General features: G+C 39.6%; 1 protein-coding gene across 1 annotated transcript in view; it reads left to right on the top strand.

Annotated features, from left to right (window-relative positions):
- LOC307016200 (RNA binding protein fox-1 homolog 1-like) overlaps positions 1-21,124 on the top strand; it is a gene marked incomplete at both ends in the record, with an annotated part of 169,923 nt that extends 148,799 nt beyond the window's left edge. The window contains 1 exon segment of the mRNA XM_079645243.1: positions 21,080-21,124. Within this exon segment, the coding sequence (XP_079501369.1) occupies positions 21,080-21,124 (45 nt within the window).
- Between the last annotated feature and the right edge of the window lie 1,599 nt (positions 21,125-22,723).

Genomic DNA, 22,723 nt, shown 5'->3' with positions numbered 1-22,723 from the left:
TCTTCCAGAGATCTCCACGCAACCATTGTATCGGAAGAAGTAGTGCATCAAGAAAACACTGTGGAACCAGCGGTGTACAAGATATGTGCAACAAAAAGCAAAGAAACGCAAATAAAAAGCGAGATCAAAGAAGAGTTTTCACCATTACCCCTCAATGTGGAGGAAGAAGAAGGAAATATCCCCCCGCCGCCAGAAGTGAAAAGAGTCCTGACAAGCATCGTCTGGGAAACTAAAAGCGGACCATCTGGGCGATGGTATTACCGCGCAAGCCGTTTGCTGACGCAGGGGGGAGGGGTTCTCTCTAAAACACAGTGTCCTGCCATCTCTCTCTGTTTCTGCTGATGTGTAAAATATACAAAATAACGTTTTATATACTTACTCTCTTGTTAAAAGGTGATGAAGTTTGTAGCGTAAGCCAGCCATCAGTGTTCTAGTTTTAAGGATCGAAGGATCCAATGTATTTTTAAATGGAGCAGAAATATAACTAGTCTCCCAGTGCAAGTATCTTGAACAGGGAGTGTCATATTGGAACTCGCACTTGACTTTTTAAGAAACATATCCAGAAATTATCCAATACCATTAAATTCAACTTGCAACATTTTAAATAAATTAGACCTTTTTCTTAACTGTCAATGCTGCAAAGTCATACCTCCACTGTATGATTCTATCCCACATTGAATACTGTTTTACAAACTGGTCGTTTGCTTGTGCCACACACCTGAAACCCATAGAACAGCTGTTCAAGAGAGCTATCCAGGTGTTTGACAGAAAGCCACAGTCATACCACCACTGTACCATCCTTGAAAATCACAATTTCTTGAGTTTTTGACATTTTTTATGTCTTTTAAAAGTATGTGTTTTTAAAAAAATAATATTTACATGGGCTGGCCCCCTCTCCTTGGGGGAATTCATCCACAGAAAACACACTGGACGCAGCACTAGGTCAGAAACCAGAGGAGACTGTGAAGTCCACCACAGACGGACCACCTTTGGACAAAATGTCCTCTCCATTAAAGGCAGCTCATTGTGGAATAGCCCCCCCAACTGAGATACGGGATTGTCCCACTCTCAATAGTTTTAAAGGTCAACTTAAAGAATGGTTGAGCAACAAACAGACGTGTAATCACCGCTAAATAAATGCACTTTAACACAGGGGTATCTCCTCTTGCACTTTATGTAGCGCTTTTATCTTATCTTGCACTTTATATATCATAGCTGCTACATTGTACTGCCATGTGGTAAATGCTTGTATGCTGCTCATGCTCTTTCTGCATATCATGTATTTTATTTTTGCTGTATATATATATATATATAAATGTCATGTTCTTATATGCTGTATGTGACGGGACTACAGATGGAAATTAGCTCAAAGCTAAAATCTGTCTCATTTACACTTGTAAGCATTATTTCTGTTTTAAAGTGTTCATCAATGTGCACTACGGTAGCCCTGAAGAAAATTAAACATTAAAATATGTTATCGATGTCCCCATTCCCAGTTTGTTTTGGGAAAAATTGCGATGTTTACTATGTTTTGGTAGCTCTTAACAAAACAGAATTTTTGTAAAAGACTGCGACTCTAAAAGGCAAGTTTGTGATTTTAACACTGTTTCGATGAAACAATACATTATACAATATTACGACTTTTTGCCATATTTTGAACACAATATACTTGTACCTTTTTTTTTTTTTGTGGTTGTAGGGCTTCAAGATATTTTGCATGTCATGCATAAACACGGTGTCATATTTTCCTTGAAACTGCAGAACGTACGGTATGTTTGAAGACTAACCATTTATCCAGTTCAAGCTGTCTTTAAGATGTGACATTGCGCTCTGACTATTTCCCGTAAAATGGTGACAAAATATTACTTATTCTTAAATTTGACCTCTTGCTGCTTGGTTGAAAATGATAGTTGAAAAATAACTTTAAAAAAAAAAGACTCAAACAGCGAGGGACATTATACTGGTGAAAAAAACTCTCAATTCTACAGATGACTCCCCCTCCGCTCAACGCAATAAGTCCTTCCCTCCACTCAGCAAAGCATCTAAAACTAAGGACCCCACTAAGATGACAGTTTGAAAACTAGCTATGGATCTGAGAAAAACCAAGTCTCCCCCCCCCGTGATTTGCAGCCAGGAACAAACTCCTGGACTACCATCATCACCATCATTCTGGACACCCAAATCTTGCAGTACTACTGCTGCTTATTTTGCTCCTTGGGCCAAGACGTCTCTGTTTATGGACACAGTGAAATCAGTGTTGGTTGATATTGTGGAGGGGGTGATACATCGGTACAGAGAAGAAATATGCAACGGATGCCGAGTCAGTCACCCCGGCCAGAGGCAACACGATTGTCTGAATGACATGCCCGATTTTTTCTTCAGAAACAATTACAACACGTTAATGAAAAGACTCTGGCTCACCGACTTCATTACTGAGATCGACCAGACTCTTATTGATAAAGACATTTTCAGGGATGATTGGAGGATCCAAGGCGCTTCGGAGGCTTTTCTGCACAATCTCAAAAATTGTATATGCCTCAAGGAGAGACTTGAAAAGATCCATGCCGAGTTGGATGGAGAAGAAGAAGACTAATAACCTGCGGTTGGTTGAAGCCAGGGATTTTTTCTTTTTTGATACATTGACTTTTTGTTTAAAGTAAAATAAAAATGGGGAACTACAATGCAAAACGCTGGGTATATATTGATCAGAATGTAGTCAATACCCTTTGAATAAGTGTGGGGATGAGGATGATTGAAAACAGAGTGAATAGTGATCCCCGTGTAAACAGAATGGCTGAAGTTTGTAAACTAGAAGACATTTTGGATATCGTTCGTTCTGGCAGTACTATTCCTGGTCATTGGGAAACGATTGTAGTGAAAAAACTCCATCATGATATTTCCAGTAATCTGGGGAATTCTAAGCTGGAGATGGTCCTGGGGATGTTACAATCAGTATAACTATTGATTTTGTGTGTGAAAATGTTTAAATGTAAATAGAACATTTTTTTTTAAAAAGTAAAAAAAAGTGTTTTTCACATTTTAAAAACTGTTGTCTTCATTATAGCAAGGGGAGCGTGTCTGATACATGTGTATTACAGTCCTTCACATGCACTGTTTTCTTCATTATAACAAGGGGAGGGTAACAGTGAAGATGTATGATACATGTGTATTGAAACGTGCGTATTATAACCCCACAGAAACACAGAAACATGGAAACATGGAAACACAGAAACACAGAAACAAAGAAAACACTGAAACCACTGAAACACTGAAAAAACACAGAAACACTGAAACACCGACTCACAGAAACACAGAGACACAGAACTACAGAACTACCGAAACACAGAACCACAGAGACACAGAAACACAGAAACACAGAAACATGGAAACACAGAAAACACAGAAACACAGAAACACAAAAACACAAAAACACAATAACACTGAAACACCGGCACACCGAGACACAGAACCACAGAAACACAGAAACACAGAAACACAGAAACACAGAAACACAAAAACACAGAGAAACACAGAAACACAGAAACACAATAACACAAAAACACTGAAACACCGACACACCAAGACACAGAACCACAGAACCACAGAAACAAAAAAACACAGAAACACAGAAACACAAAAACACAGACACAAAGAAAACACAGAAACACAGAAACACAAAAACACAGAAACACCGACACACAGAAACACAGAAAACACAGAAACACAGAACCACAGAAACACAGAAAACACAGAAAACACTGAAACACAGAAATAAAAAAACACAAAAAACACAAAAACACTGAAACACCGACACACAGAAACACCGAAAACACTGAAAACACAAAAAACAGGCTAGTATGGTTTTTGAATAAACACATAATTATTTTAAAAAGTCAAATAGTATCAGCCTCCCATCGACTTTTTAAAATACTGATGTGTTTATTCAAAAACCATACTAGCACACAAGCCTGTTTTTTGTGTTTTCAGTGTTTTCGGTCTTTCTGTGTGTCGGTGTTTCAGTGTTTTTGTGTTTTTGTGTTTTTGTGTTTCTGTGTTTCTGTGTTTTCTGTGTTTTCTGTGTTTCTGTGGTTCTGTGTTTCTGTGTTTTCTGTGTTTCTCTGTGTCGGTGTTTCTGTGTTTTTGTGTTTCTGTGTTTTCTTTGTGTCTGTGTTTTTGTGTTTCTTTGTTTTCTGTGGTTCTGTGTCTCGGTGTGTCGGTGTTTCAGTGTTTTTGTGTTTTTGTGTTTCTGTGTTTCTCTGTGTTTTTGTGTTTCTTTGTTTCTGTGTTTCTGTGGTTCTGTGTCTCGGTGTGTCGGTGTTTCAGTGTTTTTGTGTTTTTGTGTTTTTGTGTTTCTGTGTTTCTGTGTTTTCTGTGTTTCTGTGTTTCTGTGTTTCTCTGTGTTTTTGTGTTTCTTTGTTTCTGTGTTTCTGTGGTTCTGTGTCTCGGTGTGTCGGTGTTTCAGTGTTTTTGTGTTTTTGTGTTTTTGTGTTTCTGTGTTTCTGTGTTTTCTGTGTTTCTGTGTTTCCATGTTTCTGTGTTTCTGTGTCTCTGTGGTTCTGTGTTTCTGTGTTTCTGTAGTTCTGTGTCTCTGTGTTTCGGTGTTTCTGTATGTCGGTGTTTCAGTGTTTCTGTGTTTTTTCAGTGTTTCAGTGGTTTCAGTGTTTTCTGTGTTTTTGTGTTTCCATGTTTCTGTGTTTCTGTGGGGGTAAAATACGCACGTTTCAATACACATGTATCATACATCTTCACTGTTACCCTCCCCTTGTTATAATGAAGACAAAAGTGCATGTGGAGGACTGTAATACACATGTATCAGACACGCTCCCCTTGCTATAATGAAGACAACAGTTTAAAAAAAAAAAAATGTTAAATGTCTTATTTACATTTAAACATTTTCACACACAAAATCAATAGTTATACTGATTGTAACATCCCCAGGACCGTCTCCAGCTTAGAATTCCCCGGATTACTGGAAATATCATGATGGCGTTTTTTCACTTCAGTCAAACATATTCATGTGTATGCTGTTTTTGACACAAAGATGCATTACATCTACAAACAGAGCATACAATGAGAGCACATGATACACTTTTGATGTTTGTTTCATTTCTTCGGTAATGTTACAGAATGTTTCGGAAAATGAAGATTCCAGGACCACTTTAAATGTTTTGTTTACAATCGTTTCCCAATGACCAGGAATAGTACTGCCAGAACGAACGATATCCAAAATGTCTTCTAGTTTACAAAATTCTGCCATTCTGTTTACACGGGATCACTATTCACTCTGTTTTCAATAGTCCTCATCACCACACTTATTAAAAGGGTATTGACTACATTCTGATCAATATATACCGAGCCTTTTGCATAGTAGTTCCCCATTTTTATTTTACTTTAAAGAAAAAGTCAATGTATCGAAAAAGAAAAAATCCCTGGCTTCAACCAACCGCAGGTTATTAGTCTTCTTCTTCTCCATCCAACTCGGCATGGATCTTTTCAAGTCTCTCCTTGAGGCGTCTACAATTTTTGAGATTGTGCAGAAAAGCCTCCGAAGCGCCTTGGATCCTCCAATCATCCGTGAACATGTCTTTATCAATAAGAGTCTGGTCGATCTCAGTAATGAAGTCGGTGAGCCAGAGTCTTTTCATTAACGCGTTGTAATTGTTTCTGAAGAAAAAATCGGGCATGTCATTCAGACAATCGTGTTGCCTCTGGCCGGGGTGACTGACTTGGCATCCGTTGCATATTTCTTCTCTGTACCGATGTATCACCCCTTCCACAATATCAACCAACACTGATTTCACTGTGTCCATAAACAGAGACGTCTTGGCCCAAGGAGCAAAATAAGCAGCAGTAGTACTGCAAGATTTGGGTGTCCAGAATGATGGTGATGATGGTAGTCCAGGAGTGTGTTCCTTGCTGCAACTCACGCGGGGGGAAACTCGGTTTTTCTCAGATCCATAGCTAGTTTTCAAACTGTCGTCTTAGTGGGGTCCTTAGTTTTAGATGCTTTGCTGAGGGGAGGGAGGGACTTATTGCGTTGAGTGGAGGGGGAGTCATCTGTAGAATTGAGAGTTTTTTTCACGAGTATAATGTCCCTCGCTGTTTGAGTCTTTTTTTTTTAAAGTTATTTTTCAACTATCATTTTCAACCAAGCAGCAAGAGGTCATATTTAAGAATAAGTAATAGTTTGTCACCATTTTACGGGAAATAGTCAGAGCGCAATGTTACATCTTAAAGACAGCTTGAACTGGATAAATGGTTAGTCTTCAAACATACCGTACGTTCTGCATGTTAGTTTATCTGGCCAATTGGTTTAGACCCTACTGCCCTAGACGCATGCTCTCAATAGGGAAGTTACGCTTTGGGAAGAGGTGTTTCATTTCACAGATCCACCTTGATTCTTGTTGTGCTGGCTGAAGGAAGAGGGACGGGGGAGGAAAATTCAGAGGATGAAGAAGCAGAAAAATAACTTATTTTGTAAAACGGGCAGCACGTCAGTTTGAAGGAAAAGATGACACCGTGTTTATGCATGACATGCAAAATATCTTGAAGCCCTACAACCACAAAAAAAAAAAGGTACAAGTATATTGTGTTAAAAATATGGCAAAAAGTCATAATATTGTATAATGTATTGTTTCATCGAAACAGTGTTAAAATCACAAACTTGCCTTTTAGAGTCGCAGTCTTTTACAAAAATTCTGTTTTGTTAAGAGCTACCAAAACATAGTAAACATCGCAATTATTCCCAAAACAAACTGGGAATGGGGACATCGATAACATATTTTAATGTTTAATTTTCTTCAGGGCTACCGTAGTGCACATTGATGAACACTTTAAAACAGAAATAATGCTTACAAGTGTAAATGAGACGGATTTTAGCTCTGAGCTAATTTCCATCTGTAGTCCCGTCACATACAGCATATAAGAACATGACATTTATATATATATATATACAGCAAAAATAAAATACATGATATGCAGAAAGAGCATGAGCAGCATACAAGCATTTAACACATGGCAGTACAATGTAGCAGCTATGAAATATAAAGTGCAAGATAAGATAAAAGCGCTACATAAAGTGCAAGAGGAGATACCCCTGTGTTAAAGTGCATTTATTTAGCGGTGATTACACGTCTGTATGTTGCTCAACCATTCTTTAAGTTGACCTTTAAAACTATTGAGAGTGGGACAATCCCGTATCTCAGTTGGGGGGGGCTATTCCACAATGAGCTGCCTTTAATGGAGAAGACATTTTGTCCAAAGGTGGTCCGTCTGTGGTGGACTTCACAGTCTCCTCTGGTTTCTGACCTAGTGCTGCGTCCAGTGTGTTTTCTGTGGATTAATTCCCCCAAGGGGAGGGGGGCCAGCCCATGTAAATATAATTTTTTTAAGAACACATACTTTTAAAAGACATAACAAATGTCAAAAACTCAAGAAATTGTGATTTTCAAGGATGGTACAGTGGTGGTATGACTGTGGCTTTCTGTCAAACACCTGGATAGCTCTCTTGGATAGCTGTTCTATGGGTTTCAGGTGTGTGGCACAAGCAAACGACCAGTTTGTAAAACAGTATTCAATGTGGGATAGAATCATACAGTGGAGGTATGACTTTGCAGCATTGACAGTTAAGAAAAAGGTCTAATTTGTTTAAAATGTTGCAAGTTGAATTTAATGGTATTGGATACTTTCTGGATATGTTTCTTAAAAAGTCAAGTGCGAGTTCCAATATGACACTCCCTGTTCAAGATACTTGCACTGGGAGACTAGTTCTATTTCTGCTCCATTTAAAAATACATTGGATCCTTCGATTTTGATTGATCGTTTACTGAACATCGTCGTTGAGAGTTTTTTCACCAGTATAATGTCCTTCGCTGTTTGAGTCTTTTTTTTTAAAGTTATTTTTTCATCTATCATTTTCAACCAAGCAGCAAGAGGTCAAATTTAAGAATAAGTAATAGTTTGTCACGATTTTACTGGGGATAGTCAGAGCGCAATGTCACATCTTAAAGACAGCTTGAACTGGAAAAATGGTTAGTCTTCAAACATACCGTACGTTCTGCATGTTAGTATATCTGGCCAATTGGTTTAGACCCTACTGCCCTAGACGCATGCTCTCAATAGGGAAGTCACGCTTTGGGAAGAGGTGTTTCATTTCACAGATCCACCTTGATTCTTGTTGTGCTGGCTGAAGGAAGAGGGACGGGGGAGGAAAATTCAGAGGATGACGAAGCAGAAAAATTACTTGTTTTGTAAAACGGGCACCACGTCAGTTTCAAGGAAAAGATGACACCGTGTTTATGCATGACATGCTAAATATCTTGAAGCCCTACAACCAAAAAAAAAAGATTGTGTTAAAAATATGTCAAAAATTCACAATATTGTATAATGTATTGTTTCATCAAAACAGTGTTAAAATCACAAACTTGCCTTTTAGAGTCGCAGTCTTTTACAAAAATTCTGTTTTGTTAAGAGCTATCAAAAACATAGTAAACATCGCAATTATTCCCAAAACAAACTGGGAAAGGGGACATCGATAACATATTTTAATGTTTAATTTTCTTCAGGGCTACCGTAGTGCACATTGATGAACACTTTAAAACAAATATAATGCTTACAAGTGTAAATGAGCCGGATTTTAGCTTTGAGCTAATTTCCATCTATAGTCCCGTCACACACAGCATATAAGAACATGACATTTATACATACAGAAAAAATAAATACATGATATGCAGAAAGAGCATGAGCAGCATATTCAAGGATGGTACAGTGGTGGTATGACTGTGGCTTTCTGTCAAACACCTGGATAGCTCTCTTGGATAGCTGTTCTATGGGTTTCAGGTGTGTGGCACAAGCAAACGACCGGTTTGTAAAACAGTATTCAATGTGGGATATAATCATACGGTGGAGGTATGACTTTGCAGCATTGACAGTTAAGAAAAAGGTCTAATTTGTTTAAAATGTTGCAAGTTGAATTTAATGGTATTGGATACTTTCTGGATATGTTTCTTAAAAAGTCAAGTGCGAGTTCCAATATGACACTCCCTGTTCAAGATACTTGCACTGGGAGACTAGTTCTATTTCTGCTCCATTTAAAAATACATTGGATCCTTCGATTTTGATTGATCGTTTACTGAACATCGTCGTTGAGAGTTTTTTCACCAGTATAATGTCCTTCGCTGTTTGAGTCTTTTTTTTTAAAGTTATTTTTTCATCTATCATTTTCAACCAAGCAGCAAGAGGTCAAATTTAAGAATAAGTAACAGTTTGTCACGATTTTACTGGGGATAGTCAGAGCGCAATGTCACATCTTAAAGACAGCTTGAACTGGAAAAATGGTTAGTCTTCAAACATACCGTACGTTCTGCATGTTAGTATATCTGGCCAATTGGTTTAGACCCTACTGCCCTAGACGCATGCTCTCAATAGGGAAGTCACGCTTTGGGAAGAGGTGTTTCATTTCACAGATCCACCTTGATTCTTGTTTTGCTGGCTGAAGGAAGAGGGACGGGGGAGGAAAATTCAGAGGATGACGAAGCAGAAAAATAACTTGTTTTGTAAAACGGGCAGCACGTCAGTTTGAAGGAAAAGATGACACCGTGTTTATGCATGACATGCAAAATATCTTGAAGCCCTACAACCAAAAAAAAAAGATTGTGTTAAAAATATGTCAAAAAGTCGTAATATTGTATAATGTATTGTTTCATCAAAACAGTGTTAAAATCACAAACTTGCCTTTTAGAGTCGCAGTCTTTTACAAAAATTCTGTTTTGTTAAGAGCTACCAAAAACATAGTAAACATCGCAATTATTCCCAAAACAAACTGGGAATGGGGACATCGATAACATATATTAATGTTTAATTTTCTTCACGGCTACCGTAGTGCACATTGATGAACACTTTAAAACAAATATAATGCTTACAAGTGTAAATGAGCCGGATTTTAGCTTTGAGCTAATTTCCATCTACAGTCCCGTCACACACAGCATATAAGAACATGACATTTATACATACAGAAAAAATAAATACATGATATGCAGAAAGAGCATGAGCAGCATATTCAAGGATGGTACAGTGGTGGTATGACTGTGGCTTTCTGTCAAACACCTGGATAGCTCTCTTGAACAGCTGTTCTATGGGTTTCAGGTGTGTGGCACAAGCAAACGACTAGTTTGTAAAACAGTATTCAATGTGGGATATAATCATACGGTGGAGGTATGACATTGGATCCTTCGATCCTTAAAACTAGAACACTGATGGCTGGCTTACGCTCCAAACTTCATCACCTTTTAACTTGAGAGTGAATATATAAAACGTTATTTTGTATATTTTACACATCAGCAGAAACAGAGAGAGATGGCAGGACACTGTGTTTTAGAGAGAACCCCTCCCCCCTGCGTCAGCAAACGGCTTGCGCGGTAATACCATCGCCCAGATGGTCCGCTTTTAGTTTCCCAGACGGTGCTTGTCAGGAGTCTTTTCACTTCTGGCGGCGGGGGGATATTTCCTTCTTCTTCCTCCACATTGAGGGGTAACGGTGAAAACTCTTCTTTGATCTCACTTTTTGTTTGCGTTTCTTTGCTTTTTGTTGCACATATCTTGTACACCGCTGGTTCCACAGTGTTTTCTTGATGCACTACTTCTTCCGATACAATGGTTGCATGGAGATCTCTGGAAGACACCAGAGTTAACACAGCCCAATCTGTTGAGGTCAACGTTGCTTTAACACTGTGGGGTCCATACGTTTCTCCATTCTTCAGATTGTAGAAATGCAGTTCATTCGCCATATAGTTGAATACTTATCCCCAAACATGTTCATTTTCCAGAAGCCATTTCTCTTCAAGATCTTCGACCGGAGGTGTTTGAACCCGGCACAGATACTGCATCCGTTTCTTGATTGGCGCTCCGGACGGATGGCGGTAAGTTGTCACAGGCGTCTCGCTGATTAAACCCATATCGAGGCGTCTCTTGGCCATTTTTTCTTTTTGGAAAGATGACTTGATGATTGGAAATGACTGGCTTTTTATCTGCACGGTGCTCTTTTTTTTTTATCTCACTCCACCCCTTCGGTCTTCTGACATCACATAATTGGGGCGGGCCCTTCTGTCACTTTTATGCATACTAATGTGATTGAAACATTTTTTATTATACACCATAAGGCGCAACAGTGGGGGCTTTTCACACCTGTGAATACACATCACCCCCCTCCTATCGACTGATCTCACACCTACTTGGGATATCACACCTACTTGAGATCTCACACCTCGAACAAAGGGGAGGCGGGACTTAGCTCATTAGCATAAGTAGGGAGAGGTGTGACCTGTCACAGTACCTGTCACTTTCTATGCATACTAATGAGACGAAAGCGGGATGAACAATACTACTGACATCATCTCGGAGCAGCAGAGCCTTATTATACATCCACCATGAGCAGAGCCGAAAGACAGGCAGTAAGACTTGAGCACACAGCTCGTACTTCAATATAATATATAAAAAAAGAACACCATGCATGTCATGATGGCACATAACAGCTCACGGCCGCAGATTACTCCGGGTCCCAGACCCCCCCATACCCCAAAAATATTTTTATTGCAGATCTACATGAATCACACAAACAACTTATTTTGGATTCAAAACGGCGAATTTCGCCGAAAGGTGACAAGTTTGCATCACTGAACATAGACAGAACACAACTGAAACATAACATCACAGATGTAACAACATGATACACTTTTTGGGGATACTTGGGATGTGAGGAGTGAGGGACACGGCTTAGAACGGGCGTGTAGCCTGGCAGGACAGGAGAGTGTGTGCACCAGTCTGCCTTGATCTATGAATTCATGTCCGTGACACTCACTGCTGCACACAGCTGTTTTATAGAAGGAAATTCCTTCACTTCATGAAAGTGTTTTAACCAAACACACCTCTACACACACATGATGGGTGTTATTTTCCCCATAAGGAACAAGTCGCTGCAAATTATCCCGCGTAATACACGGCCACATTCTCAACAAAGTAACGACATGACTCCCAATATTAATTTAAATGCTTTTATGGATTTAGAAAATGTTTTATTGATTTAAAAAATAGTTGTATGTATTGATCTAAAAAATAGTTGTATGTATTGATTTAAATTGACATGCATCCGCTAAGAAAAATAGTCCGTTGTTACCGTTTTTTTAAACAGTCTGAATGAAACGGCAGCTCTCAGCTGTGTATTTACACAACTAATGGCCCATCAACCACAGCTCTCTCCCCCCCTCCCCCCTTGATCTTTCTTCTCCAGCAGCTAAATCAACGGTAGGTTACTCTGAGTGACAAGCTTACAGTTAGACACAACACTGTCATTGCAAGTGACCCTCAGTTAGTTGACTTTTATGTTCAACTGCTAAATTCGTTACTGATAAAAAAGGGCTTCGACTGTACCTAATTACCTTAACACTAGAACCGCCAGAGGTTTTTGTATAGGCCTACCTAAACCCGTCAAATCCCGCTATTAGAATGCAATTTTTAACAACATAGGGTGCTACATAACATACTTTCAGGAAAAGTCAGGGACTGGGAGACTTTAATATTTTATTGAAAAAAAGTTACATTGCACACACACAACACACATCACACAAATTGACCCGATTGGCGGTTCTAGTGTTAAATAAACTCACTAATTAATGAAACAGTTCAATACGCATTATTCTTATTCTTATCATTCTTTATGAGCGCAGAAATAGTCTTAAAATCAGATCTGTTTTTTAAATGAAATCTGACGGCAGGCAGTTATCTCTGATCACCTATGATAAATGCGCCGTACCTAATCGCTGGCCATTCAGACACAGACACTGTTCGAAATGGGGGGGAGCTAGGGGAGCTAGGCTCCCCCGAAGAGGGAGGGAGCTCCCCTGAAGGCTGACTTTGAGATAAATAGGGGGAGCCCAAAACAATCGTGCATATTTGTGTCACACAGATTAGAAATGTTGATTTTCTGTAAATAACAGTTCTTGAAATAAATAATAGTTATTGTTCATTACAGTTTCTGAATATTTGTTTTATATTTGTGAATATGTCTGGGTGTTGCCATCTGTACGTGGCGGAGCTGCATTCTTACTTACGTTGCTATGGTTATGGCGGTGATGCCGGCGCGGTATTTGAAATGTTCATATTGATATTTTTTTAACTCTGGCTTTGTAATAAAAAATATGGCATAACGAAAACAGCCAAGCGTCACAGCTTTTGGATTCACAAACAAAGAAGCTAAGGAGTCTTAAAATTACAACGTGAACGGAAAACAACTTTTAGTTTGCCGGCTGTAAGCGGCATTAGGGTCGAGCTTGACAGCTCCACACCGAGGGAGAGGCCTGCCGATGCGGAGCCTGAAGAGGCTTCAACAACGGCCACATCCGCCGGCATAGTGACACCGTCTGTATTAGTAGAAGAGTGTTTTTATAGCAATTGATCGCATTCGCGCTGCTGCGCCAGTCAACAGAGCGTGCGTGTGACATATTTAGTAGCAGGATGTGCTCTGAAAAATAGGGCTCCCCGAAAGCAAATGGGTAATTCGAAAACTGAATGAGCTCCCTCTATACAAATCAAACTGTAGACGGTGTGAAAGCACCTATTGTTTTAAATAATGGTCGGAATGTGACCTGTAAGCCTTCTGAATTACCGTGGGACAGCACATTCTTAACTAAAATGTTCAATCAATAAAGTAACATCTTATGTTATCTTAATAATATCTTCATATTAATAATAATAATAAATCATACAGTATGTGTCCGAAAGGGAGCAGGAGGAAGCAAACACAAAAATATACAAAAAATATACTGCATATTAAAGCAAACGATTGTAAAGGTTAAAGTATGAGCATAACAAATAAAGAAGTGTAATGTAAACATTTACAATATAATTATGATTATTTAATATATAAAGACTATATATTATTGAATTACAAGATTAGATATACTTTAGTTGACCAAAAATATTGATGTGTTCAAATGCTCTTCAAAACACAACTGAAAGTCCATGAAACTTGTCTTTCTGTATTTGTGAATGAAGCGCCATCTCCTGGTTAAAACCTGAAATTGAAAATCTGGCAACGTCCTCTTGGAAAATAGTGGGAGGGCTTAACATTCCTCTATACTGGTCTTTGGCAGGTCGTAGGCAGGAAGCTGTAAGCTGGAGTCTGAAATGCAGTGCTACATCTGTAGGATCCAATTGCACGACCCGGGAGACAGAGGTAAAGTATTGGTAGGATACTTTATTTTTCAAAATACAGCAAAAAATGGTCACTAACTAATCTCAGGATGAGATGACAAAAAATGAGAACAAAAAGAAAATTGCTCACGTGGTGAGGAACAAAACTTTTCACGAGTACAAAAAAGAGCATAGACCTGACCAAGGCAAAAGACAAGGAGCACATAGACCTGAACATGACAAGGGACGAAAACGAACTGACACTGAACACTGGGAGACAGGGGAATTTAAACACAGGGTAACAAGACACAGGTGGGAATAATCAGGGGCGGGACACAGGAGACACAGAAGGGGGTGACAATAATCAGGAAATTAGACACACCAGGGAAAACTAACGACAGACAGGAAAACACAGGGAAAAAAGATCAGACAATATACAGGGAGGAAAACATGACAATGAGAATAGAAAAACAACCACTACCAGACACACACACTTAAAACCGTGACAGAAATAAATAAATGTGTCATTATGAAATGACCCATGAAATAAATAAATGTGTATTTAAATATACATGTAAACATATGTATTGCCTCATTTATTTATTTCAGAATTTATTTCATAGGCATATTTATATATATATATATATATATATATATATATGTATTTATTTAATTATTTATTTATTTATTTAATTTTGGCATACCCGTAGAACCGCCACTGGTATGAGGCAAGGCTACAATGGGTGATCTGTTTGGTATTTTAAGCAAAAAACTTCACAGACATGTTTTGTGTAGGTATGGCCCTACAATATATTTTTCCAATATAGCATAATAGGTCCACTTTAAGTAAAAGTACAAAAGTATTAGCATCATAGTATAGTAAGTATAGTAGTCATTGTGCAGATTGGTCCATTTCAGAATAATATATATGATATATTTTATAATGATTGATCATGAAAGTGTTCTCAAAGCTGGTAAAGGTGCAGCTAGTTTGAATGACTTTGCATACTGCAGGGTAGCTTGTGGATTTACTCCAGGTGGAACTAAAGTCTGATTTAACACTTGATTATATTTCACATCATTCATCCAGATCTGTAAAGTAACTAAAGGGATTAAATACATATAGTGGAGGAAAAGTACATAATTTACCTCAGAACTGGTCACTAACTAATCTCAGGATGAGATTACTAAAAATGAGAACAAAAAGAAAATCACTCACGTGGTGAGGAACAAAACTTTTCACGAGAACAAAAAAGAGCATAGAGCTGACCAAGGCAAAAGACAAGGAGCACATACAGATGTAGCACCTCATTTCAGACTCCAGCTTACAGCTTCCTGCCTACGACCTGCCTAAGACCAGTACCGAGGAATGTTAAGCCCTCCCACTATTTTCCAAGAGGGCGTTGCCACATTTTCAATTTCAGGTTTCAACCAGGAGATGGCGCTTCATTCACAGATACAGAAAGACAAGTTTCATGGACTTTCAGTTGTGTTTTGAAGAACATTTGAGAGGGAACTCGAGAGGAGACTTGAGAGGGGACTTGAGAAAGGACTTGAGAGGGGACTTGAGCAGGGACTTGAGAGGTAACTTGAGACGGTCGGTACGCCAACAGGACTCGGGGAGCTGGCGTCGGCTGGAGAGCCAACAGAAGATGAGGTGCTGGAGTCGGCCTGTACTCTGACAGGACACGGGGAGCTGGCGTCGGCTGGAGAGCCAGCAAGAGACGAGGTGATGGAGTCGGCCGGTATGCCGACAGGACTCGGGGAGCTGGCGTCGGCTGGAGAGCCAACAGGAGACGAGGTGCCGGGGTCAGGACCATGGCTGATGGGCCCGGTACTTGAGCCGGAATCATGGCTGGAAGTGGAGCCGGAACCATGACTGTATGGGCCGGTTCTGGAGCAGGGACCATGGTTGCATGGGCCGGTTCTGGTGCCGGAAACATGGCTGTAAGGTCCGGTTCTGGAGCAGGGATCATGGCTGCTGGGGCCGGCACTGGAGCCGGAACCATGGCTGCTGGGCAAGGAACCGGAACACGGAACCATGGCTGTGTGGGATGGTACTGGAGGTACCATGGCTGCTTGGGCCGGTTCTGGAGCAAGGACCATGGCTGCTGGGACCGGCACGGGAGCCGGAACCATGGCTGTTGGGCACGGAGCAGAAGCCTTGACCCTGGCTGTGTAAGCCAGGTAATGGAGTACGGAAGCAAAGCTGCGTGGGCCGGTACTGGTGCACGGATCCATGGCCTTGTGGGCCAGTTCTGGAGCAGGAACAAGATTACGAGCTGGCTTCCTGACCTTGCATTTCTTTTAGGTCTTTTGGAGGTTCCGTGGACCTCCAAACGCCAGGCGGGATCCCAAAAAAGGGTCAGAAAATTAAGACTAGCACTCAGGGCTGCGTGAGAAAACTCTGAGCCATTCAGGCAACGAGCTTCTCAACCATGGCATGCTGGCCACCTCCATTTGTGCCTTTCTGAGAATAGTCTCTTTGTCCCTTCTTGATGAGGTTCCACTCCACTCGGCAAAATAACATTGAAGAGAACAATCTAGATTGAACAGATCTAACTCAAAATCTTCAAAATCCGCTGGGTCCATATTTGGTCAGTTCGTTCTGTTACGAACTCAGGCACTTAGGAGATAGGACCCAATTGCACAACCCGGGAGACAGAGGTAAAGTATTGGTACGATAATTTATTTTCCAAAATACAGAAAAAAATGGTCACTAACTAATCTCAGGATGAGATGACAAAAAATGAGAACAAAAAGAAAATCGCTCACGTGGTGAGGAACAAAATTTTTCACGAGTACAAAAAAGAGCATAGACCTGACCAAGGCAAAAGACAAGGAGCACATAGACCTGAACATGACAAGGGACGAAAACGAACTGACACTGAACACTGGGAGACAGGGGAATTTAAACACAGGGTAACAAGACACAGGTGGGAATAATCAGGGGCGGGACACAGGAGACACAGAAGGGGGTGACAATAATCAGGAAATTAGACACACCAGGGAAAACTAACGACAGACAGGAAAACACAGGGAAAAAAGATCAGACAATATACAGGGAGGAAAACATGACAATGAGAATAGAAAAACACCCACTACCAGACACACACACTTAAAACCGTGACAGAAATAAATAAATGTGTCATTATGAAATAAAAGTCCCATGAAATAAATAAATGTGTATTTAAATATACATGTAAACATATTTATTGCCTCATTTATTTATTTCAGAGTTTATATCATAGGCATATTTATATATATATATATATATATATATATATATATATATATATATATGTATTTATTTCATTATTTATTTATTTATTTAATTTTGGCAGACCCGTAGAACCGCCACTGGTATGAGGCAAGGCTACAATTGGTGATCTGTTTGGTATTTTAAGCAAAAAACTTCACAGACATGTTTTGTATAGGTATGGCCCTACAATATATTTTTCCAATATAGCATAATAGGTCCACTTTAAGTAAAAGTACAAAAGTATTAGCATCATAGTATAGTAAGTATAGTAGTCATTGTGCAGATTGGTCAATTTCAGAATAATATATATGATATATTTTATAATGATTGATCATGAAAGTGTTCTCAAAGCTGGTAAAGGTGCAGCTAGTTTGAATGACTTTGTATACTGCAGGGTAGCTTGTGGATTTACTCCAGGTGGAACTAAAGTTTGATTTAACACTTGATTATATTTCACATCATTCATCCAGATCTGTAAAGTAACTAAAGGGATTAAATACATATAGTGGAGGAAAAGTACATAATTTACCTCAGAACTGTAGTGGAGTAGAATTACAAAGAAGCAAATAATTGAAATATAATCAAGTAAAGTTACTATCTACTTACTTACCTCATAGCACTGTGAATCGGGTGAGCATTTGAAGTCCATTATTAACGGTTGATTATGTTTGAACCTTCAGTATGAAACGTTCCCATTTCCCTTATTTGATGGCCCCCCAATCCTTGTTTGACCTGGAAGTTGTTCCACTCTGCCATAATGAAGAATACTATTTGTTCTCTGAGGATTGAGGGTCAAGCAGCGCAGACAGATCTCTGAGGAGAGGATACATGGGAGCAGCCTTGAGGTCATTTACCAGGCCAACACCCATTATAATAAATCTGACTGGACCATGCGGCTGGTCAGAATGCTGCAAATCACCCCCATTCTTCAAGAAAATCAACAGAATCAAGTTTTAGATTTGATTTCACCCCTCTGGTTGGAAAACGTTTTTCCTTGAGTAATGTCCCTTGACCTACTTCACCAAATAAAGAGAGCATTGCATCTCTATGATTTGTGTGTGTGTGTAAGATTCAGTGTTGGGACTAACGCGTTACAAAGTAACGCGTTACTGTAACGCCGTTATTTTTGGCAGTAACTAGTACTCTAACGCGTTATTTTTTTAATTCAGTAACTCAGTTACCGTTACTACATGGTGCGTTACTCCGTTATTTTTTGTATATAGTCTCGGCTCCCAGACGTTGGTGAGCGGCGCCAACAGCGAGGCGAACAGAGATGAGAACTGTACTTAAGTACTTGAGTAAATGTACTTAGATACTTCCTGTGTCACATGCGGAGACGCTTTGTGGGCGTGTTTGTGTTTAGTTAGCCTACTAACAATACTATCATGGCGACGGCGGAGCACAAGTCGAGTTTCTTCGCATGGAGATATGCTCACTATTTTACTTTTCTCGAGCATAAAGAAAATAATGTGTTAGTTAAGTGTAAGTTGTGTCTTGGCGGGTCAAAGATCCTATCTACAGCTCAAAACAGCAATTCCAATCTGTTAAAACATCTGCAAAAGCAACATGCTGGGACGAAGCTATTAGTTAAGACCACAGACCCAGAGCCATCCGACGCCACCCCACCTCCACCTCCACCCAAGCAACAGCGGCTGGATTTCAACCGAGGGACTGCTAGTCAGGTGAAAGTGGATAAAGCCATTACACGGTATGTTGTTGAACACGTGCAGGCTATTTCTACAGTGGAGTCACCCGCTTTCAGGGAGCTAGTAAGCATGATACCATGTCCGGGCGGCACACGGGACGCAAAACATTTTCCAACTACCTGGAGAAAGAATATACCAAAATGGATAGCGAGCTAAAGAAAACATTTGAGGGGCCGGAATACATCTCGACCACCGCAGACATTTGGTCTGTCCACAACAGAAGCTTCCTCGGGATAACATCTCACTGGATAGACCCCACCACTTTACAACGCCAGAAAGCTGCGTTGGCCTGTAAAAGGATAAAGGGTAGGCACACGTACGATCTTATTGCTTGTGAGATTGACCACATTCACTCTTTGTATGGAGTGTCAACAAAAGTTACCTCCACGGTTACTGATAACGGCTCTAACTTTGTGAAAGCCTTTGCCATGTATCAACCGGAATCGCTCTCTGACGACGATAAATTGGCACTTTGAAACATATCTTTGTTTTTGTATAGACCACATTGCTTAGCAGAGTTCAGTGATGCAAATGCATGTCAAGTTGATCAACAGATTGTATTATTCTCCAATGCAATAACAGTACTTAAATGAAGGCTATAAGGGCATTAATGGGAGAATTTTTTTTTTGGGACCCCCTTTTTTAAGTAACGAAAAAGTTACTTTTCACAGTAACGCATTACTTTTGTTGTAAGTAATCAGTAAAGTAACTGAGTTACTTTTGAAATGAAGTAACTAGTAATGTAACTAGTTACTGGTTTTCAGTAACTAGCACAACACTGGTAAGATTGCAGGTAAAACGAGGGGTCTGTTTAGCTGACATCCGTCTCTAAGACCCATTTTACATATAGCATTAACATGCCTCTCCACATGTGTCTTAAATGGCTACTTGATACTGTACTAGATCTACCTTAATAAGAAATATAATTATGTTATGCAAAGACCAAATGCAATGTTGTTTTTAACTGGTAAGGCAGCAGTGCACTTCATATATGCCAGAAATAAGTATAACAAGAAATACAAATTCCTCAATGTGTTAAACACACTCTAAAGGCCATTTTGATACAGCCGACATGTGATTCATTTATTACCTTGATAAGGAATGTAAGGGTAAGGACACCTCTGTAGCTGTCATATTTAAATATGACTGTTTTACTGTAAACAAGCAGGAGAGAACAAGTATTCCTGAGAATGTTTGGTCAGTTAGAACCAAACTTAACTCCTACTCTGAAGAGCTTGATAAAAAGCATGGTAATCAGATTCATAAATGCAGTTTCATCTGGACACACACAGAGGCAGATGGTATTAACATACTCTTTCAACAGTTTTGCAGAAACAAAGCACACTTCATAAAATACTTTAAATGCAGCTGCCTCAGAATCTCCATCAGCTCCACCCAGTGAAGCCAGCATGATCCATCCCAAACATTTAGCTAACCCTGGTTCACATCGGCTTCAAATAACCTTTTGACTTCAGTTTTTGATTTATCTTTTACTGCACTTTTCTATGGTTGTATTGATTGGATTTCTTTCACGTAGCAGTGGGCATGTTCCCCCGGCATGAAGCGTCTTGCTGTGCTTGCTGCATGACGGTTGCTCCGGTCGTTGGTCTTTTCATCTCCATGGGTTTGCACTGGAATAACGGTAATGTAATGTTGAAACTCCAGTTGAAGAAGTGCTGGACCATAGGGGCTAATGAGGGTTCCTGGTGTGTGTGTTTCCATGACTATCTCTGTGTGTGTGTGTGTGTGTGTGTGTGTGTGTGTGTGTGTGTGTGTGTGTGTGTGTGTGTGTGTGTGTGTGTGTGTGTGTGTGTGTGTGTGTGTGTGTGTTTGTGTGTGTGTGTTTCAGAACGCCTTCACCCCACTGACAGACGCGAAAACTCGGAGCCATGCCGACGATGTGGGGCTTGTGCTGTCCTCTCTCCAGGCTAGTATATACCGGGGAGGCTACAGCCGCTTTGCTCCCTATTAGCAACACCTCCAACCTGAACTCAACCTTCAACAGGACAGAAAGTGTGTGCGCGAGAGTGTGTGAGTGAATGAAACCACGAGTTATCAGAGAGACGTTAATGAATTGCAATACATGCAGTCTGTGCATCATTTCAGCGTCTTCTAAGAACGAAAAAAAGAAAAAGAAAACGACAGCTGATATTTTTCATCTTATACCTCAGATATTTTGTGCTGTGTATTTTGATATTGTGGGTTTTTAATTTCTAAAGATTTAAACCTAGATTATCAGCTGTAGGTTTTCAATAGAGAGCTGCTAGTGTAATGATGAGACATAAATAAAATATTTATCAGATTCAAATAGTTAGGGCTTGTATAGAACTCCAACCCTGTAAGAGAGTCACTTTTTGGAGTTTTCTTACGTTTTGTTAGTGTTAAAGTGACTATGCTAGTTAAGTATTGTTGTTTTTATCGTCTCAGCTTCTTTTGGTACTTCCTCTTTCAGTTTAGCTAGCTTTTTCTCCCCCTTTCGTTTGTGAAGAAGTGAAGAAGCCTTGAAAACCCAGTGACAACTTCTGAGGGTGGAGAGAGAGAAGCTGAGAACAGCCATTTTGCTGTTTGTAAGTTACCTCGAGAACAAGCTTTATTAATTGTGACTGCAACTTTTCTATCATATGCTTATGGATATTTTGCAAAAAGCAAGATAACAATAATTATACCAAAACAAAATGCAATGTCTGCATAGTCATGGAAACTGCATGTATTGTAGCCCAATTTTTATTGAGTGCGATATGATGTGTTTTTGGTTTGTAACATGAAATTGCATTGCATTTAAAAAGGGGAAGAAATAAATCATCTAAGTATTTAATAATAACACAATCCCTGGTCTATCTGAAATATTATCCACCGAACTTCCACAAACAGCCTGTTTTAAGATTGGCTTGTTTCATACATTAATTAACCTGAAAATAAAGGTTTAAAATGTTGCTACAGTAGAGTGGTGCAGTGATGACACATTTCTGTAGTCCTCCAAAAAAGGCAATAGCATTTTTCCATTGGATTTTGGAATATGCTGACAAAAGCTCTGTAGCTAAAACACGTTAATGATTCTTAAATGTTTAGCCGCATAATCTACACATATTATCACTTTATTCTTTTTGAAGCATAACTGCACTGTCAAGAAGTAGGTATCTAATATTAGGCTATAAAGGAACGACATCACGGTCCCATGGCAGCGCATCACCACCGCTAAGCTAAAAATTCTGCATTATGATGTTAGACTTTGTTAGCAACCACCGTTTTTTTGAGACGGGTAAAAGCTTCAGACTTTTTCCAGCACCAGGCCTTTAATCTGTCTGACAGTATTTGAAATTAGGACCAACAGCTGGCAGAAAGTAAACTTGGAGCCAAGAGGTTTCTATACCAGTGCAATCCACTCAACCAGTTTGTTGCAAAAGCAGTATTTTACTTAATGCTTAATGCTGATTTAGCATCTGATCAAATGAGATATGATTTAGGTCAGTGTGCTCGATATGCAAAAATACAATTATTGACTGACAAGATCACCACAACAACTCACACCATCCACTATGGCTATATTGATTAGACAGGGTGACAATAAATC

Source organism: Notothenia rossii (genome assembly GCF_949606895.1).
Source record: "Notothenia rossii genome assembly, chromosome: 8".
Classification (NCBI taxonomy): domain Eukaryota; kingdom Metazoa; phylum Chordata; class Actinopteri; order Perciformes; family Nototheniidae; genus Notothenia; species Notothenia rossii.
The sequence above is the reverse complement of the archived record's forward strand: the minus strand, read 5'-3'. Positions and strand labels throughout refer to the sequence as shown.